At 49.9% G+C, this 24,050-nt stretch overlaps 1 protein-coding gene across 1 annotated transcript in view; it reads right to left on the reverse strand.

Annotated features, from left to right (window-relative positions):
- LOC311238045 (MAGUK p55 subfamily member 2-like) overlaps positions 1-24,050 on the reverse strand; it is a gene marked incomplete at both ends in the record, with an annotated part of 102,562 nt that overhangs the window by 896 nt on the left and 77,616 nt on the right. The window contains 2 exons of the mRNA XM_084326009.1: positions 20,222-20,350; positions 20,695-20,897. Of these exons, the coding sequence (XP_084182135.1) occupies positions 20,222-20,350; positions 20,695-20,897 (332 nt within the window). The remainder of the gene's footprint in view (positions 1-20,221; positions 20,351-20,694; positions 20,898-24,050) is intronic.

The raw sequence follows: 24,050 nt of genomic DNA on the forward strand, positions 1-24,050 counted from the left end.
TGTGTCTCAGTGTGTCTCTCAGTGTGTCTCTCAGTGTGTGTGTCTCAGTGTGTCTCTCAGTGTGTGTCTCTCAGTGTGTCTCTCAGTGTCTCTCAGTGTGTCTCTCAGTGTGTCTCTCAGTGTGTGTCTCTCAGTGTGTGTCTCTCAGTGTGTCTCTCAGTGTGTCTCTCAGTGTGTCTCTCAGTGTGTCTCTCAGTGTGTGTCTCTCAGTGTGTGTCTCAGTGTCTCTCAGTGTGTCTCTCAGTGTGTGTCTCAGTGTGTGTCTCAGTGTGTCTCTCAGTGTGTCTCAGTGTCTCTCAGTGTGTCTCTCAGTGTGTGTCTCTCAGTGTGTGTCTCTCAGTGTGTCTCTCAGTGTGTCTCAGTGTGTCTCTCAGTGTGTCTCTCAGTGTGTCTCTCAGTGTGTCTCTCAGTGTGTCTCTCAGTGTGTGTCTCAGTGTGTGTGTCTCAGTGTGTCTCAGTGTGTCTCTCAGTGTGTCTCTCAGTGTGTCTCTCAGTGTGTCTCTCAGTGTGTCTCTCAGTGTGTGTCTCTCAGTGTGTCTCTCAGTGTGTGTCTCAGTGTGTCTCTCTCAGTGTGTCTCTCAGTGTGTCTCTCTCAGTGTGTCTCTCAGTGTGTGTCTCTCAGTGTGTCTCTCTCAGTGTGTCTCTCAGTGTGTGTCTCAGTGTGTCTCTCTCAGTGTGTCTCTCAGTGTGTGTCTCTCAGTGTGTCTCTCAGTGTGTCTCTCAGTGTGTGTCTCTCAGTGTGTCTCTCAGTGTGTCTCTCAGTGTGTGTCTCTCAGTGTGTCTCTCTCAGTGTGTCTCTCTCAGTGTGTGTCTCTCAGTGTGTCTCTCTCAGTGTGTCTCTCAGTGTGTGTCTCTCAGTGTGTCTCTCAGTGTGTCTCTCAGTGTGTCTCTCAGTGTGTGTCTCTCAGTGTGTGTCTCAGTGTGTGTCTCTCAGTGTCTCTCAGTGTCTCTCTCAGTGTGTCTCTCAGTGTGTCTCTCAGTGTGTCTCTCTCAGTGTGTCTCTCAGTGTGTGTCTCAGTGTGTCTCTCTCAGTGTGTCTCTCAGTGTGTCTCTCTCAGTGTGTCTCTCAGTGTGTGTCTCTCAGTGTGTCTCTCTCAGTGTGTGTCTCTCAGTGTGTCTCTCAGTGTGTCTCTCAGTGTGTCTCTCAGTGTGTCTCTCTCAGTGTGTGTCTCTCAGTGTGTCTCTCAGTGTGTCTCTCAGTGTGTCTCTCAGTGTGTGTCTCTCAGTGTGTCTCTCAGTGTGTCTCTCAGTGTGTCTCTCAGTGTGTCTCTCTCAGTGTGTCTCTCAGTGTGTCTCTCAGTGTCTCTCAGTGTGTGTCTCTCAGTGTGTCTCTCAGTGTGTCTCAGTGTGTCTCTCAGTGTGTCTCTCAGTGTGTCTCTCAGTGTGTCTCAGTGTGTGTCTCTCAGTGTGTCTCTCAGTGTGTCTCTCAGTGTGTGTCTCTCAGTGTGTCTCTCAGTGTGTCTCAGTGTGTGTCTCTCAGTGTGTCTCTCAGTGTGTCTCAGTGTGTGTCTCTCAGTGTGTCTCTCAGTGTGTCTCTCAGTGTGTCTCTCAGTGTGTCTCTCAGTGTGTCTCTCAGTGTGTGTCTCTCAGTGTGTCTCAGTGTGTGTCTCTCAGTGTGTCTCTCAGTGTGTCTCTCAGTGTGTGTCTCTCAGTGTGTGTCTCTCAGTGTGTCTCAGTGTGTCTCTCAGTGTGTCTCTCAGTGTGTGTCTCTCAGTGTGTCTCTCAGTGTGTCTCTCAGTGTGTGTCTCTCAGTGTGTCTCTCAGTGTGTGTCGTGTGTGTCTCTCAGTGTGTCTCTCAGTGTGTGTCTCTCAGTGTGTCTCTCAGTGTGTGTGTGTGTGTCTCTCAGTGTGTCTCTCAGTGTGTCTCTCAGTGTGTGTCTCTCAGTGTGTCTCTCAGTGTGTGTCTCAGTGTGTGTGTGTCTCTCAGTGTGTGTCTCTCAGTGTGTGTCTCTCAGTGTGTGTCTCTCATTGTGTGTCTCTCAGTGTGTCTCAGTGTCTCTCAGTGTGTCTCAGTGTGTCTCTCTCAGTGTGTCTCTCAGTGTGTCTCTCAGTGTGTCTCTCAGTGTGTCTCTCAGTGTGTGTCTCTCAGTGTGTCTCAGTGTGTCTCAGTGTGTCTCTCAGTGTGTGTCTCTCAGTGTGTCTCTCAGTGTGTGTCTCTCAGTGTGTGTCTCAGTGTGTCTCTCAGTGTGTGTGTCTCAGTGTGTCTCTCAGTGTGTGTCTCTCAGTGTGTGTCTCAGTGTGTCTCTCAGTGTGTCTCTCAGTGTGTCTCTCAGTGTGTGTCTCTCAGTGTGTGTCTCTCAGTGTGTCTCAGTGTGTCTCAGTGTGTCTCTCAGTGTGTCTCTCAGTGTGTCTCTCAGTGTGTCTCAGTGTGTCTCTCAGTGTGTCTCAGTGTGTCTCTCAGTGTCTCTCAGTGTCTCTCAGTGTCTCTCAGTGTGTCTCTCAGTGTGTGTCTCTCAGTGTGTCTCAGTGTGTGTCTCTCAGTGTGTCTCTCAGTGTGTCTCAGTGTGTCTCAGTGTGTCTCTCAGTGTGTGTCTCTCAGTGTGTCTCTCAGTGTGTCTCTCAGTGTGTCTCTCAGTGTGTCTCTCAGTGTGTCTCTCAGTGTGTGTCTCTCAGTGTGTGTCTCTCAGTGTGTCTCTCAGTGTGTCTCTCAGTGTGTGTCTCTCAGTGTGTGTCTCTCAGTGTGTCTCTCAGTGTGTCTCTCAGTGTGTCTCTCAGTGTGTCTCTCAGTGTGTGTCTCTCAGTGTGTCTCTCAGTGTGTGTCTCAGTGTGTGTGTGTGTCTCTCAGTGTGTGTCTCTCAGTGTGTGTCTCTCAGTGTGTGTCTCTCATTGTGTGTCTCTCAGTGTGTCTCAGTGTGTCTCTCAGTGTGTCTCTCTCAGTGTGTCTCTCTCAGTGTGTCTCTCAGTGTGTCTCTCAGTGTGTGTCTCTCAGTGTGTGTCTCTCAGTGTGTCTCTCAGTGTGTCTCAGTGTGTCTCAGTGTGTCTCAGTGTGTCTCTCTCAGTGTGTGTCTCTCAGTGTGTCTCTCAGTGTGTGTCTCTCAGTGTGTCTCTCAGTGTGTCTCTCAGTGTGTCTCTCAGTGTGTCTCTCTCAGTGTGTCTCTCAGTGTGTCTCTCAGTGTGTCTCAGTGTGTCTCAGTGTGTCTCAGTGTGTCTCTCAGTGTGTGTCTCTCAGTGTGTGTCTCAGTGTGTCTCTCAGTGTGTGTGTCTCAGTGTGTCTCTCAGTGTGTGTCTCTCAGTGTGTGTCTCAGTGTGTCTCTCAGTGTGTCTCTCAGTGTGTCTCTCAGTGTGTGTCTCTCAGTGTGTGTCTCTCAGTGTGTCTCAGTGTGTCTCAGTGTGTCTCTCAGTGTGTGTCTCTCAGTGTGTCTCTCAGTGTGTCTCAGTGTGTCTCTCAGTGTCTCTCAGTGTGTCTCTCAGTGTGTCTCAGTGTGTCTCAGTGTGTCTCTCAGTGTGTCTCTCAGTGTGTCTCTCAGTGTGTCTCAGTGTGTCTCTCAGTGTCTCTCAGTGTGTCTCAGTGTGTCTCAGTGTGTCTCTCAGTGTGTCTCTCAGTGTGTCTCTCAGTGTGTCTCTCAGTGTGTGTCTCTCAGTGTGTCTCAGTGTGTGTCTCTCAGTGTGTCTCTCAGTGTGTCTCTCAGTGTGTGTCTCTCAGTGTGTGTCTCTCAGTGTGTCTCTCAGTGTGTCTCTCAGTGTGTCTCTCAGTGTCTCTCAGTGTGTCTCTCAGTGTGTCTCTCAGTGTGTCTCTCAGTGTGTCTCTCAGTGTGTCTCTCAGTGTGTCTCAGTGTGTCTCTCAGTGTGTCTCTCAGTGTGTGTGTCTCAGTGTGTCTCTCAGTGTGTGTCTCTCAGTGTGTCTCTCAGTGTCTCTCAGTGTGTCTCTCAGTGTGTCTCTCAGTGTGTGTCTCTCAGTGTGTGTCTCTCAGTGTGTCTCTCAGTGTGTCTCTCAGTGTGTCTCTCAGTGTGTCTCTCAGTGTGTGTCTCTCAGTGTGTGTCTCAGTGTCTCTCAGTGTGTCTCTCAGTGTGTGTCTCAGTGTGTGTCTCAGTGTGTCTCTCAGTGTGTCTCAGTGTCTCTCAGTGTGTCTCTCAGTGTGTGTCTCTCAGTGTGTGTCTCTCAGTGTGTCTCTCAGTGTGTCTCAGTGTGTCTCTCAGTGTGTCTCTCAGTGTGTCTCTCAGTGTGTCTCTCAGTGTGTCTCTCAGTGTGTGTCTCAGTGTGTGTGTCTCAGTGTGTCTCAGTGTGTCTCTCAGTGTGTCTCTCAGTGTGTCTCTCAGTGTGTCTCTCAGTGTGTCTCTCAGTGTGTGTCTCTCAGTGTGTCTCTCAGTGTGTGTCTCAGTGTGTCTCTCTCAGTGTGTCTCTCAGTGTGTCTCTCTCAGTGTGTCTCTCAGTGTGTGTCTCTCAGTGTGTCTCTCTCAGTGTGTCTCTCAGTGTGTGTCTCAGTGTGTCTCTCTCAGTGTGTCTCTCAGTGTGTGTCTCTCAGTGTGTCTCTCAGTGTGTCTCTCAGTGTGTGTCTCTCAGTGTGTCTCTCAGTGTGTCTCTCAGTGTGTGTCTCTCAGTGTGTCTCTCTCAGTGTGTCTCTCTCAGTGTGTGTCTCTCAGTGTGTCTCTCAGTGTGTCTCTCAGTGTGTGTCTCTCAGTGTGTCTCTCAGTGTGTCTCTCAGTGTGTCTCTCAGTGTGTGTCTCTCAGTGTGTGTCTCAGTGTGTGTCTCTCAGTGTCTCTCAGTGTCTCTCTCAGTGTGTCTCTCAGTGTGTCTCTCAGTGTGTCTCTCTCAGTGTGTCTCTCAGTGTGTGTCTCAGTGTGTCTCTCTCAGTGTGTCTCTCAGTGTGTCTCTCTCAGTGTGTCTCTCAGTGTGTGTCTCTCAGTGTGTCTCTCTCAGTGTGTGTCTCTCAGTGTGTCTCTCAGTGTGTCTCTCAGTGTGTCTCTCAGTGTGTCTCTCTCAGTGTGTGTCTCTCAGTGTGTCTCTCAGTGTGTCTCTCAGTGTGTCTCTCAGTGTGTGTCTCTCAGTGTGTCTCTCAGTGTGTCTCTCAGTGTGTCTCTCAGTGTGTCTCTCTCAGTGTGTCTCTCAGTGTGTCTCTCAGTGTCTCTCAGTGTGTGTCTCTCAGTGTGTCTCTCAGTGTGTCTCAGTGTGTCTCTCAGTGTGTCTCTCAGTGTGTCTCTCAGTGTGTCTCAGTGTGTGTCTCTCAGTGTGTCTCTCAGTGTGTCTCTCAGTGTGTGTCTCTCAGTGTGTCTCTCAGTGTGTCTCAGTGTGTGTCTCTCAGTGTGTCTCTCAGTGTGTCTCAGTGTGTGTCTCTCAGTGTGTCTCTCAGTGTGTCTCTCAGTGTGTCTCTCAGTGTGTCTCTCAGTGTGTCTCTCAGTGTGTGTCTCTCAGTGTGTCTCAGTGTGTGTCTCTCAGTGTGTCTCTCAGTGTGTCTCTCAGTGTGTGTCTCTCAGTGTGTGTCTCTCAGTGTGTCTCAGTGTGTCTCTCAGTGTGTCTCTCAGTGTGTCTCTCAGTGTGTCTCTCAGTGTGTGTCTCTCAGTGTGTCTCAGTGTGTCTCTCAGTGTGTCTCTCAGTGTGTGTCTCTCAGTGTGTGTCTCTCAGTGTGTCTCAGTGTGTCTCAGTGTGTCTCTCAGTGTGTCTCTCAGTGTGTCTCTCAGTGTGTGTCTCAGTGTGTCTCTCAGTGTGTCTCTCAGTGTGTCTCAGTGTGTCTCTCAGTGTGTGTCTCTCAGTGTGTCTCAGTGTCTCTCAGTGTGTCTCTCAGTGTGTCTCTCAGTGTGTGTCTCTCAGTGTGTGTCTCTCAGTGTCTCTCAGTGTCTCTCAGTGTCTCTCAGTGTGTCTCTCAGTGTGTGTCTCTCAGTGTGTCTCAGTGTGTGTCTCTCAGTGTGTCTCTCAGTGTGTCTCAGTGTGTCTCTCAGTGTGTCTCTCAGTGTGTCTCTCAGTGTGTGTCTCAGTGTGTCTCTCAGTGTGTGTCTCTCAGTGTGTCTCAGTGTGTGTCTCTCAGTGTCTCTCAGTGTGTGTCTCTCAGTGTGTGTCTCTCAGTGTGTGTCTCTCAGTGTGTCTCTCAGTGTGTCTCTCAGTGTGTCTCTCAGTGTGTCTCTCAGTGTGTCTCTCAGTGTCTCTCAGTGTGTCTCTCAGTGTGTCTCTCTGTGTGTGTCTCTCAGTGTGTCTCTCAGTGTGTCTCTCAGTGTGTCTCTCAGTGTCTCTCAGTGTGTCTCAGTGTGTCTCTCAGTGTGTCTCTCAGTGTGTGTCTCTCAGTGTCTCTCAGTGTGTCTCTCAGTGTGTCTCTCAGTGTGTGTGTCTCAGTGTGTCTCTCAGTGTGTCTCTCAGTGTGTCTCTCAGTGTGTATCTCAGTGTGTCTCTCAGTGTGTCTCAGTGTGTGTCTCTCAGTGTGTCTCTCAGTGTGTCTCTCAGTGTGTGTCTCAGTGTGTCTCTCAGTGTGTGTCTCTCAGTGTGTCTCTCAGTGTGTCTCTCAGTGTGTGTCTCTCAGTGTGTCTCTCAGTGTGTGTCTCTCAGTGTGTCTCTCAGTGTGTGTCTCTCAGTGTGTCTCTCAGTGTGTCTCTCAGTGTGTCTCTCAGTGTGTCTCTCAGTGTGTGTCTCTCAGTGTGTGTCTCTCAGTGTGTGTCTCAGTGTGTCTCTCAGTGTGTGTCTCAGTGTGTGTCTCTCAGTGTGTCTCTCAGTGTGTCTCTCAGTGTGTCTCTCAGTGTGTCTCTCAGTGTGTCTCTCAGTGTGTGTCTCTCAGTGTGTCTCAGTGTGTGTCTCTCAGTGTGTGTCTCTCAGTGTGTGTCTCAGTGTGTCTCAGTGTGTGTCTCTCAGTGTGTGTCTCAGTGTGTGTCTCTCAGTGTGTGTCTCTCAGTGTGTCTCTCAGTGTGTGTCTCTCAGTGTGTGTCTCTCAGTGTGTGTCTCTCAGTGTGTCTCTCAGTGTGTCTCTCAGTGTGTCTCTCAGTGTGTGTCTCTCAGTGTGTCTCTCAGTGTGTGTCTCTCAGTGTGTGTCTCTCAGTGTGTCTCAGTGTGTGTCTCTCAGTGTGTCTCTCAGTGTGTCTCTCAGTGTGTCTCTCAGTGTGTCTCAGTGTGTGTCTCTCAGTGTGTCTCTCAGTGTCTCTCAGTGTGTCTCTCAGTGTGTCTCTCAGTGTGTCTCTCAGTGTGTCTCTCAGTGTGTCTCTCAGTGTGTGTCTCTCAGTGTGTCTCAGTGTGTGTCTCTCAGTGTCTCTCAGTGTGTGTCTCTCAGTGTGTGTCTCTCAGTGTGTCTCTCAGTGTGTCTCTCAGTGTGTGTCTCTCAGTGTGTCTCTCAGTGTGTCTCAGTGTGTCTCTCAGTGTGTCTCTCAGTGTGTCTCTCAGTGTGTGTCTCAGTGTGTCTCTCAGTGTGTGTCTCTCAGTGTGTCTCAGTGTGTGTCTCTCAGTGTCTCTCAGTGTGTGTCTCTCAGTGTGTGTCTCTCAGTGTGTGTCTCTCAGTGTGTCTCTCAGTGTGTCTCTCAGTGTGTGTCTCTCAGTGTCTCTCAGTGTGTCTCTCAGTGTGTCTCTCTGTGTGTGTCTCTCAGTGTGTCTCTCAGTGTGTCTCTCAGTGTGTCTCTCAGTGTCTCTCAGTGTGTCTCAGTGTGTCTCTCAGTGTGTCTCTCAGTGTGTGTCTCTCAGTGTCTCTCAGTGTGTCTCTCAGTGTGTCTCTCAGTGTGTGTGTCTCAGTGTGTCTCTCAGTGTGTCTCTCAGTGTGTCTCTCAGTGTGTATCTCAGTGTGTCTCTCAGTGTGTCTCAGTGTGTGTCTCTCAGTGTGTCTCTCAGTGTGTCTCTCAGTGTGTGTCTCAGTGTGTCTCTCAGTGTGTGTCTCTCAGTGTGTCTCTCAGTGTGTCTCTCAGTGTGTGTCTCTCAGTGTGTCTCTCAGTGTGTGTCTCTCAGTGTGTCTCTCAGTGTGTGTCTCTCAGTGTGTCTCTCAGTGTGTCTCTCAGTGTGTCTCTCAGTGTGTCTCTCAGTGTGTGTCTCTCAGTGTGTGTCTCAGTGTGTCTCTCAGTGTGTGTCTCAGTGTGTGTCTCTCAGTGTGTCTCTCAGTGTGTCTCTCAGTGTGTCTCTCAGTGTGTCTCTCAGTGTGTGTCTCTCAGTGTGTCTCAGTGTGTGTCTCTCAGTGTGTGTCTCTCAGTGTGTGTCTCAGTGTGTCTCAGTGTGTGTCTCTCAGTGTGTGTCTCAGTGTGTGTCTCTCAGTGTGTGTCTCTCAGTGTGTCTCTCAGTGTGTGTCTCTCAGTGTGTGTCTCTCAGTGTGTGTCTCTCAGTGTGTCTCTCAGTGTGTCTCTCAGTGTGTGTCTCTCAGTGTGTCTCTCAGTGTGTGTCTCTCAGTGTGTGTCTCTCAGTGTGTCTCAGTGTGTCTCTCAGTGTGTGTCTCTCAGTGTGTCTCTCAGTGTGTCTCTCAGTGTGTCTCTCAGTGTGTCTCAGTGTGTGTCTCTCAGTGTGTCTCTCAGTGTCTCTCAGTGTGTCTCTCAGTGTGTCTCTCAGTGTGTCTCTCAGTGTGTCTCTCAGTGTGTCTCTCAGTGTGTGTCTCTCAGTGTGTCTCAGTGTGTGTCTCTCAGTGTCTCTCAGTGTGTGTCTCTCAGTGTGTGTCTCTCAGTGTGTCTCTCAGTGTGTCTCTCAGTGTGTGTCTCTCAGTGTGTCTCTCAGTGTGTGTCTCTCAGTGTGTCTCTCAGTGTGTGTCTCTCAGTGTGTCTCTCAGTGTGTCTCTCAGTGTGTGTCTCTCAGTGTGTGTCTCTCAGTGTGTCTCAGTGTGTCTCAGTGTGTGTCTCTCAGTGTGTCTCTCAGTGTGTCTCTCAGTGTGTCTCTCAGTGTGTGTCTCTCAGTGTGTGTCTCTCAGTGTGTCTCTCAGTGTGTGTCTCAGTGTGTCTCTCAGTGTGTGTCTCTCAGTGTGTCTCTCAGTGTGTCTCTCAGTGTGTCTCTCAGTGTGTGTCTCTCAGTGTGTGTCTCTCAGTGTGTCTCAGTGTGTCTCTCAGTGTGTCTCTCAGTGTGTCTCTCAGTGTGTGTGTCTCAGTGTGTGTGTCTCCTCACCGTCAGAGTGTGTGTCTCAGTGTGTGTGTCTCCTCACCGTCAGAGTGTGTGTCTCAGTGTGTGTGTCTCCTCACCGTCAGAGTGTGTGTCTCAGTGTGTGTGTCTCCTCACCGTCAGAGTGTGTGTCTCAGTGTGTGTGTCTCCTCACCGTCAGAGTGTGTGGCTCAGTGTGTGTCTCTCAGTGTGTGTCTCAGTGTGTGTGGCTCAGTGTGTCTCTCAGTGTGTGTCTCTCAGTGTGTCTCTCAGTGTGTGTCTCAGTGTGTCTCTCAGTGTGTGTCTCTCAGTGTGTCTCAGTGTGTGTCTCTCAGTGTGTCTCTCAGTGTGTCTCTCAGTGTGTGTCTCTCAGTGTGTCTCAGTGTGTGTCTCTCAGTGTGTGTCTCTCAGTGTGTCTCTCAGTGTGTGTCTCTCAGTGTGTGTCTCTCAGTGTGTCTCTCAGTGTGTGTCTCTCAGTGTGTGTCTCTCAGTGTGTCTCTCAGTGTGTCTCTCAGTGTGTCTCTCAGTGTGTCTCTCAGTGTGTCTCAGTGTGTCTCTCAGTGTGTCTCTCAGTGTGTCTCAGTGTGTCTCTCAGTGTGTGTCTCTCAGTGTGTCTCTCTCAGTGTGTGTCTCTCAGTGTGTCTCTCAGTGTGTCTCTCAGTGTGTCTCTCAGTGTGTGTCTCTCAGTGTGTGTCTCAGTGTGTGTCTCTCAGTGTGTCTCTCAGTGTGTCTCTCAGTGTGTCTCTCAGTGTGTCTCTCAGTGTGTGTCTCTCAGTGTGTCTCAGTGTGTGTCTCTGTGTGTCTCTCAGTGTGTGTCTCTCAGTGTGTGTCTCTCAGTGTGTCTCAGTGTGTCTCAGTGTGTGTCTCTCAGTGTGTCTCTCAGTGTGTCTCTCAGTGTGTGTCTCAGTGTGTCTCTCAGTGTGTCTCTCAGTGTGTCTCTCAGTGTGTCTCTCAGTGTGTCTCTCAGTGTGTGTCTCTCAGTGTGTCTCTCAGTGTGTCTCTCAGTGTGTCTCTCAGTGTGTGTCTCTCAGTGTGTCTCTCAGTGTGTCTCTCAGTGTGTGTCTCTCAGTGTGTCTCTCAGTGTGTGTCTCTCAGTGTGTCTCTCAGTGTGTCTCTCAGTGTGTGTCTCTCAGTGTGTGTCTCTCAGTGTGTCTCAGTGTGTCTCAGTGTGTGTCTCTCAGTGTGTCTCTCAGTGTGTCTCTCAGTGTGTCTCTCAGTGTGTGTCTCTCAGTGTGTGTCTCTCAGTGTGTCTCTCAGTGTGTGTCTCAGTGTGTCTCTCAGTGTGTGTCTCTCAGTGTGTCTCTCAGTGTGTCTCTCAGTGTGTCTCTCAGTGTGTGTCTCTCAGTGTGTGTCTCTCAGTGTGTCTCAGTGTGTCTCTCAGTGTGTCTCTCAGTGTGTCTCTCAGTGTGTGTGTCTCAGTGTGTGTGTCTCCTCACCGTCAGAGTGTGTGTCTCAGTGTGTGTGTCTCCTCACCGTCAGAGTGTGTGTCTCAGTGTGTGTGTCTCCTCACCGTCAGAGTGTGTGTCTCAGTGTGTGTGTCTCCTCACCGTCAGAGTGTGTGTCTCAGTGTGTGTGTCTCCTCACCGTCAGAGTGTGTGGCTCAGTGTGTGTCTCTCAGTGTGTGTCTCAGTGTGTGTGGCTCAGTGTGTCTCTCAGTGTGTGTCTCTCAGTGTGTCTCTCAGTGTGTGTCTCAGTGTGTCTCTCAGTGTGTGTCTCTCAGTGTGTCTCAGTGTGTGTCTCTCAGTGTGTCTCTCAGTGTGTCTCTCAGTGTGTGTCTCTCAGTGTGTCTCAGTGTGTGTCTCTCAGTGTGTGTCTCTCAGTGTGTCTCTCAGTGTGTGTCTCTCAGTGTGTGTCTCTCAGTGTGTCTCTCAGTGTGTGTCTCTCAGTGTGTGTCTCTCAGTGTGTCTCTCAGTGTGTCTCTCAGTGTGTCTCTCAGTGTGTCTCTCAGTGTGTCTCAGTGTGTCTCTCAGTGTGTCTCTCAGTGTGTCTCAGTGTGTCTCTCAGTGTGTGTCTCTCAGTGTGTCTCTCTCAGTGTGTGTCTCTCAGTGTGTCTCTCAGTGTGTCTCTCAGTGTGTCTCTCAGTGTGTGTCTCTCAGTGTGTGTCTCAGTGTGTGTCTCTCAGTGTGTCTCTCAGTGTGTCTCTCAGTGTGTCTCTCAGTGTGTCTCTCAGTGTGTGTCTCTCAGTGTGTCTCAGTGTGTGTCTCTGTGTGTCTCTCAGTGTGTGTCTCTCAGTGTGTGTCTCTCAGTGTGTCTCAGTGTGTCTCAGTGTGTGTCTCTCAGTGTGTCTCTCAGTGTGTCTCTCAGTGTGTGTCTCAGTGTGTCTCTCAGTGTGTCTCTCAGTGTGTCTCTCAGTGTGTCTCTCAGTGTGTCTCTCAGTGTGTGTCTCTCAGTGTGTCTCTCAGTGTGTCTCTCAGTGTGTCTCTCAGTGTGTGTCTCTCAGTGTGTCTCTCAGTGTGTCTCTCAGTGTGTGTCTCAGTGTGTGTCTCTCAGTGTGTGTCTCAGTGTGTGTCTCTCAGTGTGTCTCAGTGTGTGTCTCTCAGTGTGTCTCTCAGTGTGTGTCTCTCAGTGTGTGTCTCAGTGTGTGTCTCTCAGTGTGTGTCTCTCAGTGTGTCTCTCAGTGTGTCTCTCAGTGTGTCTCTCAGTGTGTCTCTCAGTGTGTGTCTCAGTGTGTGTCTCTCAGTGTGTCTCTCAGTGTGTCTCTCAGTGTGTCTCTCAGTGTGTCTCAGTGTGTCTCAGTGTGTGTCTCTCAGTGTGTCTCTCAGTGTGTCTCAGTGTGTCTCTCAGTGTGTGTCTCTCAGTGTGTCTCTCAGTGTGTCTCTCAGTGTGTCTCTCAGTGTGTCTCTCAGTGTGTGTCTCTCAGTGTGTGTCTCTCAGTGTGTCTCTCAGTGTGTCTCTCAGTGTGTGTGTCTCAGTGTGTCTCTCAGTGTGTGTGTCTCAGTGTGTGTCTCTCAGTGTGTCTCTCAGTGTGTCTCTCAGTGTGTCTCTCAGTGTGTCTCTCAGTGTGTGTGTCTCAGTGTGTCTCTCAGTGTGTCTCTCAGTGTGTCTCTCAGTGTGTCTCTCAGTGTGTGTCTCTCAGTGTGTCTCTCAGTGTGTGTCTCTCAGTGTGTCTCTCAGTGTGTCTCTCAGTGTGTGTCTCTCAGTGTGTGTCTCTCAGTGTGTCTCTCAGTGTGTCTCTCTCAGTGTGTCTCTCAGTGTGTGTCTCAGTGTGTCTCTCAGTGTGTCTCTCAGTGTGTCTCTCAGTGTGTGTCTCTCAGTGTGTCTCTCAGTGTGTGTCTCTCAGTGTGTCTCTCAGTGTGTCTCTCAGTGTGTCTCTCAGTGTGTCTCAGTGTGTGTCTCAGTGTGTGTCTCTCAGTGTGTCTCTCAGTGTGTCTCAGTGTGTGTCTCAGTGTGTCTCTCAGTGTGTGTGTCTCAGTGTGTCTCTCAGTGTGTCTCTCAGTGTGTCTCTCAGTGTGTCTCTCAGTGTGTGTCTCTCAGTGTGTCTCTCAGTGTGTGTCTCTCAGTGTGTCTCTCAGTGTGTCTCTCAGTGTGTGTCTCTCAGTGTGTGTCTCTCAGTGTGTCTCTCAGTGTGTCTCTCTCAGTGTGTCTCTCAGTGTGTGTCTCAGTGTGTCTCTCAGTGTGTGTCTCTCAGTGTGTGTCTCTCAGTGTCTCTCAGTGTCTCTCAGTGTCTCTCAGTGTGTCTCTCAGTGTGTGTCTCTCAGTGTGTCTCAGTGTGTGTCTCTCAGTGTGTCTCTCAGTGTGTCTCAGTGTGTCTCTCAGTGTGTCTCTCAGTGTGTCTCTCAGTGTGTGTCTCAGTGTGTCTCTCAGTGTGTGTCTCTCAGTGTGTCTCAGTGTGTGTCTCTCAGTGTCTCTCAGTGTGTGTCTCTCAGTGTGTGTCTCTCAGTGTGTGTCTCTCAGTGTGTCTCTCAGTGTGTCTCTCAGTGTGTCTCTCAGTGTGTCTCTCAGTGTGTCTCTCAGTGTCTCTCAGTGTGTCTCTCAGTGTGTCTCTCTGTGTGTGTCTCTCAGTGTGTCTCTCAGTGTGTCTCTCAGTGTGTCTCTCAGTGTCTCTCAGTGTGTCTCAGTGTGTCTCTCAGTGTGTCTCTCAGTGTGTGTCTCTCAGTGTCTCTCAGTGTGTCTCTCAGTGTGTCTCTCAGTGTGTGTGTCTCAGTGTGTCTCTCAGTGTGTCTCTCAGTGTGTCTCTCAGTGTGTATCTCAGTGTGTCTCTCAGTGTGTCTCAGTGTGTGTCTCTCAGTGTGTCTCTCAGTGTGTCTCTCAGTGTGTGTCTCAGTGTGTCTCTCAGTGTGTGTCTCTCAGTGTGTCTCTCAGTGTGTCTCTCAGTGTGTGTCTCTCAGTGTGTCTCTCAGTGTGTGTCTCTCAGTGTGTCTCTCAGTGTGTGTCTCTCAGTGTGTCTCTCAGTGTGTCTCTCAGTGTGTCTCTCAGTGTGTCTCTCAGTGTGTGTCTCTCAGTGTGTGTCTCTCAGTGTGTGTCTCAGTGTGTCTCTCAGTGTGTGTCTCAGTGTGTGTCTCTCAGTGTGTCTCTCAGTGTGTCTCTCAGTGTGTCTCTCAGTGTGTCTCTCAGTGTGTCTCTCAGTGTGTGTCTCTCAGTGTGTCTCAGTGTGTGTCTCTCAGTGTGTGTCTCTCAGTGTGTGTCTCAGTGTGTCTCAGTGTGTGTCTCTCAGTGTGTGTCTCAGTGTGTGTCTCTCAGTGTGTGTCTCTCAGTGTGTCTCTCAGTGTGTGTCTCTCAGTGTGTGTCTCTCAGTGTGTGTCTCTCAGTGTGTCTCTCAGTGTGTCTCTCAGTGTGTCTCTCAGTGTGTGTCTCTCAGTGTGTCTCTCAGTGTGTGTCTCTCAGTGTGTGTCTCTCAGTGTGTCTCAGTGTGTCTCTCAGTGTGTGTCTCTCAGTGTGTCTCTCAGTGTGTCTCTCAGTGTGTCTCTCAGTGTGTCTCAGTGTGTGTCTCTCAGTGTGTCTCTCAGTGTCTCTCAGTGTGTCTCTCAGTGTGTCTCTCAGTGTGTCTCTCAGTGTGTCTCTCAGTGTGTCTCTCAGTGTGTGTCTCTCAGTGTGTCTCAGTGTGTGTCTCTCAGTGTCTCTCAGTGTGTGTCTCTCAGTGTGTCTCTCAGTGTGTCTCTCAGTGTGTCTCTCAGTGTGTGTCTCTCAGTGTGTCTCTCAGTGTGTCTCAGTGTGTCTCTCAGTGTGTCTCTCAGTGTGTCTCTCAGTGTGTGTCTCAGTGTGTCTCTCAGTGTGTGTCTCTCAGTGTGTCTCAGTGTGTGTCTCTCAGTGTCTCTCAGTGTGTGTCTCTCAGTGTGTGTCTCTCAGTGTGTGTCTCTCAGTGTGTCTCTCAGTGTGTCTCTCAGTGTGTGTCTCTCAGTGTCTCTCAGTGTGTCTCTCAGTGTGTCTCTCTGTGTGTGTCTCTCAGTGTGTCTCTCAGTGTGTCTCTCAGTGTGTCTCTCAGTGTCTCTCAGTGTGTCTCAGTGTGTCTCTCAGTGTGTCTCTCAGTGTGTGTCTCTCAGTGTCTCTCAGTGTGTCTCTCAGTGTGTCTCTCAGTGTGTGTGTCTCAGTGTGTCTCTCAGTGTGTCTCTCAGTGTGTCTCTCAGTGTGTATCTCAGTGTGTCTCTCAGTGTGTCTCAGTGTGTGTCTCTCAGTGTGTCTCTCAGTGTGTCTCTCAGTGTGTGTCTCAGTGTGTCTCTCAGTGTGTGTCTCTCAGTGTGTCTCTCAGTGTGTCTCTCAGTGTGTGTCTCTCAGTGTGTCTCTCAGTGTGTGTCTCTCAGTGTGTCTCTCAGTGTGTGTCTCTCAGTGTGTCTCTCAGTGTGTCTCTCAGTGTGTCTCTCAGTGTGTCTCTCAGTGTGTGTCTCTCAGTGTGTGTCTCAGTGTGTCTCTCAGTGTGTGTCTCAGTGTGTGTCTCTCAGTGTGTCTCTCAGTGTGTCTCTCAGTGTGTCTCTCAGTGTGTCTCTCAGTGTGTCTCTCAGTGTGTGTCTCTCAGTGTGTCTCAGTGTGTGTCTCTCAGTGTGTGTCTCTCAGTGTGTGTCTCAGTGTGTCTCAGTGTGTGTCTCTCAGTGTGTGTCTCAGTGTGTGTCTCTCAGTGTGTGTCTCTCAGTGTGTCTCTCAGTGTGTGTCTCTCAGTGTGTGTCTCTCAGTGTGTGTCTCTCAGTGTGTCTCTCAGTGTGTCTCTCAGTGTGTGTCTCTCAGTGTGTCTCTCAGTGTGTGTCTCTCAGTGTGTGTCTCTCAGTGTGTCTCAGTGTGTCTCTCAGTGTGTGTCTCTCAGTGTGTCTCTCAGTGTGTCTCTCAGTGTGTCTCTCAGTGTGTCTCAGTGTGTGTCTCAGTGTGTCTCTCAGTGTCTCTCAGTGTGTCTCTCAGTGTGTCTCTCAGTGTGTCTCTCAGTGTGTCTCTCAGTGTGTCTCTCAGTGTGTGTCTCTCAGTGTGTCTCAGTGTGTGTCTCTCAGTGTCTCTCAGTGTGTGTCTCTCAGTGTGTGTCTCTCAGTGTGTCTCTCAGTGTGTCTCTCAGTGTGTGTCTCTCAGTGTGTCTCTCAGTGTGTGTCTCTCAGTGTGTCTCTCAGTGTGTGTCTCTCAGTGTGTCTCTCAGTGTGTCTCTCAGTGTGTGTCTCTCAGTGTGTGTCTCTCAGTGTGTCTCAGTGTGTCTCAGTGTGTGTCTCTCAGTGTGTCTCTCAGTGTGTCTCTCAGTGTGTCTCTCAGTGTGTGTCTCTCAGTGTGTGTCTCTCAGTGTGTCTCTCAGTGTGTGTCTCAGTGTGTCTCTCAGTGTGTGTCTCTCAGTGTGTCTCTCAGTGTGTCTCTCAGTGTGTCTCTCAGTGTGTGTCTCTCAGTGTGTGTCTCTCAGTGTGTCTCAGTGTGTCTCTCAGTGTGTCTCTCAGTGTGTCTCTCAGTGTGTGTGTCTCAGTGTGTGTGTCTCCTCACCGTCAGAGTGTGTGTCTCAGTGTGTGTGTCTCCTCACCGTCAGAGTGTGTGTCTCAGTGTGTGTGTCTCCTCACCGTCAGAGTGTGTGTCTCAGTGTGTGTGTCTCCTCACCGTCAGAGTGTGTGTCTCAGTGTGTGTGTCTCCTCACCGTCAGAGTGTGTGGCTCAGTGTGTGTCTCTCAGTGTGTGTCTCAGTGTGTGTGGCTCAGTGTGTCTCTCAGTGTGTGTCTCTCAGTGTGTCTCTCAGTGTGTGTCTCAGTGTGTCTCTCAGTGTGTGTCTCTCAGTGTGTCTCAGTGTGTGTCTCTCAGTGTGTCTCTCAGTGTGTCTCTCAGTGTGTGTCTCTCAGTGTGTCTCAGTGTGTGTCTCTCAGTGTGTGTCTCTCAGTGTGTCTCTCAGTGTGTGTCTCTCAGTGTGTGTCTCTCAGTGTGTCTCTCAGTGTGTGTCTCTCAGTGTGTGTCTCTCAGTGTGTCTCTCAGTGTGTCTCTCAGTGTGTCTCTCAGTGTGTCTCTCAGTGTGTCTCAGTGTGTCTCTCAGTGTGTCTCTCAGTGTGTCTCAGTGTGTCTCTCAGTGTGTGTCTCTCAGTGTGTCTCTCTCAGTGTGTGTCTCTCAGTGTGTCTCTCAGTGTGTCTCTCAGTGTGTCTCTCAGTGTGTGTCTCTCAGTGTGTGTCTCAGTGTGTGTCTCTCAGTGTGTCTCTCAGTGTGTCTCTCAGTGTGTCTCTCAGTGTGTCTCTCAGTGTGTGTCTCTCAGTGTGTCTCAGTGTGTGTCTCTGTGTGTCTCTCAGTGTGTGTCTCTCAGTGTGTCTCAGTGTGTCTCAGTGTGTGTCTCTCAGTGTGTCTCTCAGTGTGTGTCTCAGTGTGTCTCTCAGTGTGTCTCTCAGTGTGTCTCTCAGTGTGTCTCTCAGTGTGTCTCTCAGTGTGTCTCTCAGTGTGTGTCTCTCAGTGTGTCTCTCAGTGTGTCTCTCAGTGTGTCTCTCAGTGTGTGTCTCTCAGTGTGTCTCTCAGTGTGTCTCTCAGTGTGTGTCTCAGTGTGTGTCTCTCAGTGTGTGTCTCAGTGTGTGTCTCTCAGTGTGTCTCAGTGTGTGTCTCTCAGTGTGTCTCTCAGTGTGTGTCTCTCAGTGTGTGTCTCAGTGTGTGTCTCTCAGTGTGTGTCTCTCAGTGTGTCTCTCAGTGTGTCTCTCAGTGTGTCTCTCAGTGTGTCTCTCAGTGTGTGTCTCAGTGTGTGTCTCTCAGTGTGTCTCTCAGTGTGTCTCTCAGTGTGTCTCTCAGTGTGTCTCAGTGTGTCTCAGTGTGTGTCTCTCAGTGTGTCTCTCAGTGTGTCTCAGTGTGTCTCTCAGTGTGTGTCTCTCAGTGTGTCTCTCAGTGTGTCTCTCAGTGTGTCTCTCAGTGTGTCTCTCAGTGTGTGTCTCTCAGTGTGTGTCTCTCAGTGTGTCTCTCAGTGTGTCTCTCAGTGTGTGTGTCTCAGTGTGTCTCTCAGTGTGTGTGTCTCAGTGTGTGTCTCTCAGTGTGTCTCTCAGTGTGTCTCTCAGTGTGTCTCTCAGTGTGTCTCTCAGTGTGTGTGTCTCAGTGTGTCTCTCAGTGTGTCTCTCAGTGTGTCTCTCAGTGTGTCTCTCAGTGTGTGTCTCTCAGTGTGTCTCTCAGTGTGTGTCTCTCAGTGTGTCTCTCAGTGTGTCTCTCAGTGTGTGTCTCTCAGTGTGTGTCTCTCAGTGTGTCTCTCAGTGTGTCTCTCTCAGTGTGTCTCTCAGTGTGTGTCTCAGTGTGTCTCTCAGTGTGTCTCTCAGTGTGTCTCTCAGTGTGTGTCTCTCAGTGTGTCTCTCAGTGTGTGTCTCTCAGTGTGTCTCTCAGTGTGTCTCTCAGTGTGTCTCTCAGTGTGTCTCAGTGTGTGTCTCAGTGTGTGTCTCTCAGTGTGTCTCTCAGTGTGTCTCAGTGTGTGTCTCAGTGTGTCTCTCAGTGTGTGTGTCTCAGTGTGTCTCTCAGTGTGTCTCTCAGTGTGTCTCTCAGTGTGTCTCTCAGTGTGTGTCTCTCAGTGTGTCTCTCAGTGTGTGTCTCTCAGTGTGTCTCTCAGTGTGTCTCTCAGTGTGTGTCTCTCAGTGTGTGTCTCTCAGTGTGTCTCTCAGTGTGTCTCTCTCAGTGTGTCTCTCAGTGTGTGTCTCAGTGTGTCTCTCAGTGTGTCTCTCAGTGTGTCTCTCAGTGTGTGTCTCTCAGTGTGTCTCTCAGTGTGTGTCTCTCAGTGTGTCTCTCAGTGTGTCTCTCAGTGTGTCTCTCAGTGTGTCTCAGTGTGTGTCTCAGTGTGTGTCTCTCAGTGTGTCTCTCAGTGTGTCTCAGTGTGTGTCTCAGTGTGTCTCTCAGTGTGTCTCTCAGTGTGTGTCTCAGTGTGTCTCTCAGTGTGTGTCTCAGTGTGTGTGTCTCAGTGTGTCTCTCAGTGTGTGTCTCAGTGTGTCTCTCAGTGTGTCTCTCAGTGTGTGTCTCAGTGTGTGTGTCTCAGTGTGTGTGTCTCCTCACCGTCAGAGTGTGTGTCTCAGTGTGTCTCTCAGTGTGTGTGTCTCAGTGTGTCTCTCAGTGTGTCTCTCAGTGTGTCTCTCAGTGTGTGTCTCAGTGTGTGTGTCTCAGTGTGTGTGTCTCCTCACCGTCAGAGTGTGTGTCTCAGTGTGTCTCTCAGTGTGTGTGTCTCAGTGTGTCTCTCAGTGTGTCTCTCAGTGTGTCTCTCAGTGTGTGTGTCTCAGTGTGTCTCTCAGTGTGTCTCTCAGTGTGTCTCTCAGTGTGTGTGTCTCAGTGTGTGTCTCAGTGTGTGTGTCTCAGTGTGTGTGTCTCCTCACCGTCAGTGTGTGTCTCTCAGTGTGTCTCAGTGTGTGTCTCTCAGTGTGTCTCTCAGTGTGTGTGTCTCAGTGTGTGTGTCTCCTCACCGTCAGTGTGTGTCTCTCAGTGTGTCTCAGTGTGTGTCTCTCAGTGTGTGTGTCTCAGAGTGTGTGTCTCAGTGTGTGTGTCTCCTCACCGTCAGAGTGTGTGTCTCAGTGTGTGTCTCAGTGTGTGTCTCAGTGTGTGTCTCAGTGTGTCTCTCAGTGTGTGTCTCTCAGTGTGTCTCTCAGTGTGTGTCTCTCAGTGTGTGTCTCAGTGTGTGTCTCAGTGTGTCTCTCAGTGTGTCTCTCAGTGTGTGTCTCTCAGTGTGTGTCTCTCAGTGTGTCTCTCAGTGTGTGTCTCTCAGTGTGTCTCTCAGTGTGTGTCTCAGTGTGTATCTCAGTGTGTCTCTCAGTGTGTGTGTCTCAGTGTGTGTGTCTCCTCACCGTCAGAGTGTGTGTCTCAGTGTGTGTCTCTCAGTGTGTGTGTCTCAGTGTGTGTGTCTCAGTGTGTGTGTCTCCTCACCGTCAGAGTGTGTGTCTCAGTGTGTGTGTCTCCTCACCGTCAGAGTGTGTGTCTCAGTGTGTGTGTCTCCTCACCGTCAGAGTGTGTCTCTCAGTGTGTCTCTCAGTGTGTGTGTCTCAGTGTGTGTGTCTCTCAGTGTGTCTCTCAGTGTGTCTCTCAGTGTGTGTCTCAGTGTGTGTGTCTCCTCACCGTCAGAGTGTGTCTCTCAGTGTGTCTCTCAGTGTGTGTGTCTCAGTGTGTGTGTCTCTCAGTGTGTCTCTCAGTGTGTCTCTCAGTGTGTCTCTCAGTGTGTCTCTCAGTGTGTGTCTCTCAGTGTGTGTCTCAGTGTGTCTCTCAGTGTGTCTCTCAGTGTGTCTCTCAGTGTGTGTCTCTCAGTGTGTCTCTCAGTGTGTCTCTCAGTGTGTGTCTCAGTGTGTCTCTCAGTGTGTCTCTCAGTGTGTCTCTCAGTGTGTCTCTCAGTGTGTCTCAGTGTGTCTCTCAGTGTGTCTCTCAGTGTGTCTCTCAGTGTGTCTCTCAGTGTGTCTCTCAGTGTGTGTCTCTCAGTGTGTCTCTCAGTGTGTCTCTCAGTGTGTCTCTCAGTGTGTGTCTCTCAGTGTGTCTCAGTGTGTCTCTCAGTGTGTGTCTCTCAGTGTGTCTCTCAGTGTGTGTCTCTCAGTGGGTGTCTCTCAGTGTGTGTCTCAGTGTGTCTCTCAGTGTGTCTCTCAGTGTGTGTCTCTCAGTGTGTGTCTCAGTGTGTCTCTCAGTGTGTCTCTCAGTGTGTCTCTCAGTGTGTGTCTCTCAGTGTGTCTCAGTGTGTCTCTCAGTGTGTGTCTCTCAGTGTGTGTGTCTCAGTGTGTCTCTCAGTGTGTCTCTCAGTGTGTCTCTCAGTGTGTCTCTCAGTGTGTCTCTCAGTGTGTGTCTCTCAGTGTGTGTCTCAGTGTGTCTCTCAGTGTGTGTCTCTCAGTGTGTCTCTCAGTGTGTCTCTCAGTGTGTCTCTCAGTGTGTCTCTCAGTGTGTCTCTCAGTGTGTGTGTCTCAGTGTGTGTGTCTCCTCACCGTCAGAGTGTGTGGCTGGCCCTCAGCCTCCACCGCTTCCTGCTTCATGGCCCTCAGGACCTCCAGCTCGGGAGCCTGGATGAAGACCACGTAGGGGAGGAACTCTGAGGTCCTCAACACCTTCACAGACTGCCAGAGCGCACACACACACACACGCACGCACGCACGCACACACGCACGCACACACGCACACACGCACACACACACACACACAGTATGTCTCAAATCACATCTGTTCATTCTGGCATATTCACTTTCATTTATAGTTTATTACAACTGCTCCCCCTATGTAACTCTGTAACTCTGTAATACTGTGTGTTTACTGTGTGTAGTTGTGTTTGTTTTTAACCCCGTGTACGGCGACCTTGGGGCGTCTCAAATCTCGTTGTATCCAAATATAATGACAATAAAGTACAGACTAATCTAATCTAATGTAATGTAATCTAATGTAATCTAATGTACCATGGCTGTACCTGAGGCTCCGTGTCCAGGATGCAGGTGCGTCCGGCCTCCACCACCTGGTGGATGGAGTGGATCTTGGTCCCGTACAGGTTGCCCTCGTACTCTCCGTGCTCCAGGTAGCGCCCGCTCTTGATGTCCGCCTCCATCTTGCTGCGGCTGGTGAAGCCGTACATGCGGCTCTCGCGGTCCCCGGCTTTGGGCTTCCGGGACGTGTCTGGAGGACAACATGCTGTGTTACTATCAGAGACGTGTCTGGAGGACAACATGCTGTGTTACTATCAGGGACGTGTCTGGAGGACAACATGCTGTGTTACTATCAGAGACGTGTCTGGAGGACAACATGCTGTGTTACTATCAGAGACGTGTCTGGAGGACAACATGCTGTGTTACTATCAGAGACGTGTCTGGAGGACAACATGCTGTGTTACTATCAGAGACGTGTCTGGAGGACAACATGCTGTGTTACTATCAGAGACGTGTCTGGAGGACAACATGCTGTGTTACTATCAGGGACGTGTCTGGAGGACAACATGCTGTGTTACTATCAGAGACGTGTCTGGAGGACAACATGCTGTGTTACTATCAGAGACGTGTCTGGAGGACAACATGCTGTGTTACTATCAGAGACGTGTCTGGAGGACAACATGCTGTGTTACTATCAGGGACGTGTCTGGAGGACAACAACTATTATTACTATGTTTAGACCTCTACACTACCCAGTGTTTAGACCTCTACACTACCCAGTGGTTAGACCTCTACACTACCCAGTGTTTAGACCTCTACACTACCCAGTGTTTAGACCTCTACACTACCCAGCCTCTCTAGTGTTTAGACCTCTACACTACCCAGCCTCTAGTGTTTAGACCTCTACACTACCCAGCCTCTCTAGTGTTTAGACCTCTACACTACCTAGCCTCTTTAGTGTTTAGACCTCTACACTACCCAGCCTCTCTAGTGTTTAGACCTCTACACTACCCAGCCTCTGTAGTGTTTAGACCTCTACACTACCCAGTGTTTAGACCTCTACACTACCCAGTGTTTAGACCTCTACACTACCCAGTGTTTAGACCTCTACACTACCCAGTATTTAGACCTCTACACTACCCAGTGTTTAGACCTCTACACTACCCAGTGTTTAGACCTCTACACTACCCAGCCTCTCTAGTGTTTAGACCTCTACACTACCCAGCCTCTCTAGTGTTTAGACCTCTACACTACCCAGTGTTTAGACCTCTACACTACCCAGCCTCTCTAGTGGTTAGACCTCTACACTACCCAGCCTCTCTAGTGGTTAGACCTCTACACTACCCAGCCTCTCTAGTGTTTAGACCTCTACACTACCCAGCCTCTCTAGTGTTTAGACCTCTACACTACACAGTGTTTAGACCTCTACACTACCCAGCCTCTCCAGTGTTTAGACCTCTACACTACCCAGTGTTTAGACCTCTACACTACCCAGCCTCTCTAGTGTTTAGACCTCTACACTACCCAGCCACTCCAGTGTTTAGACCTCTACACTACCCAGTGTTTAGACCTCTACACTACCCAGCCTCTCTAGTGTTTAGACCTCTACACTACCCAGTGTTTAGACCTCTACACTACCCAGCCTCTCTAGTGGTTAGACCTCTACACTACCCAGTGTTTAGACCTCTACACTACCCAGCCTCTCTAGTGTTTAGACCTCTACACTACCCAGTGGTTAGACCTCTACACTACCCAGCCTCTCTAGTGTTTAGACCTCTACACTACCCAGTGTTTAGACCTCTACACTACCCAGCCTCTCTAGTGGTTAGACCTCTACACTACCCAGCCTCTCTAGTGTTTAGACCTCTACACTACCCAGCATCTCTAGTGTTTAGACCTCTACACTACACAGTGTTTAGACCTCTACACTACCCAGCCTCTCTAGTGTTTAGACCTCTACACTACACAGTGTTTAGACCTCTACACTACCCAGCCTCTCCAGTGTTTAGACCTCTACACTACCCAGTGTTTAGACCTCTACACTACCCAGCCTCTCTAGTGTTTAGACCTCTACACTACCCAGCCTCTTTAGTGTTTAGACCTCTACACTACCCAGCCTCTTTAGTGTTTAGACCTCTACACTACCCAGCATCTCTAGTGTTTAGACCTCTACACTACCCAGCCTCTCTAGTGCTTAGACCTCTACACTACCCAGTGTTTAGACCTCTACACTACCCAGCCACTCTAGTGTTTAGACCTCTACACTACCCAGCCTCTCTAGTGTTTAGACCTCTACACTACACAGTGTTTAGACCTCTACACTACCCAGCCTCTCTAGTGTTTAGACCTCTACACTACACAGTGTTTAGACCTCTACACTACCCAGCCACTCTAGTGTTTAGACCTCTACACTACCCAGCCTCTTTAGTGTTTAGACCTCTACACTACCCAGCCTCTCTAGTGTTTAGACCTCTACACTACCCAGTGTTTAGACCTCTACACTACCCAGCCACTCTAGTGTTTAGACCTCTACACTACCCAGCCTCTCTAGTGCTTAGACCTCTACACTACCCAGCCACTCTAGTGTTTAGACCTCTACACTACCCAGCCTCTCTAGTGTTTAGACCTCTACACTACCCAGCCTCTCTAGTGGTTAGACCTCTACACTACCCAGCCTCTCCAGTGTTTAGACCTCTACACTACCCAGCCTCTCTAGTGTTTAGACCTCTACACTACCCAGCCTCTCTAGTGTTTAGACCTCTACACTACCCAGCCTCTCTAGTGTTTAGACCTCTACACTACCCAGCCTCTCCAGTGTTTAGACCTCTACACTACACAGTGTTTAGACCTCTACACTACCCAGTGTTTAGACCTCTACACTACCCAGCCTCTCTAGTGTTTAGACCTCTACACTACCCAGTGTTTAGACCTCTACACTACCCAGCCTCTCTAGTGTTTAGACCTCTACACTACCCAGTGTTTAGACCTCTACACTACCCAGCCACTCTAGTGTTTAGACCTCTACACTACCCAGTGTTTAGACCTCTACACTACCCAGCCACTCTAGTGTTTAGACCTCTACACTACCCAGCCTCTAGTGTTTAGACCTCTACACTATCCAGCCTCTCCAGTGTTTAGACCTCTACACTACCCAGCCACTCTAGTGTTTAGACCTCTACACTACCCAGCCTCTCTAGTGTTTAGACCTCTACACTACCCAGCCACTCTAGTGTTTAGACCTCTACACTACCCAGTGTTTAGACCTCTACACTACCCAGCCTCTCTAGTGTTTAGACCTCTACACTACCCAGTGTTTAGACCTCTACACTACCCAGTGTTTAGACCTCTACACTACCCAGCCTCTCTAGTGTTTAGACCTCTACACTACCCAGCCTCTCTAATG

Source organism: Notolepis coatsorum, assembly GCF_963971535.1.
Source record: "Notolepis coatsorum genome assembly, chromosome: 12".
Lineage (NCBI taxonomy): Eukaryota > Metazoa > Chordata > Actinopteri > Aulopiformes > Paralepididae > Notolepis > Notolepis coatsorum.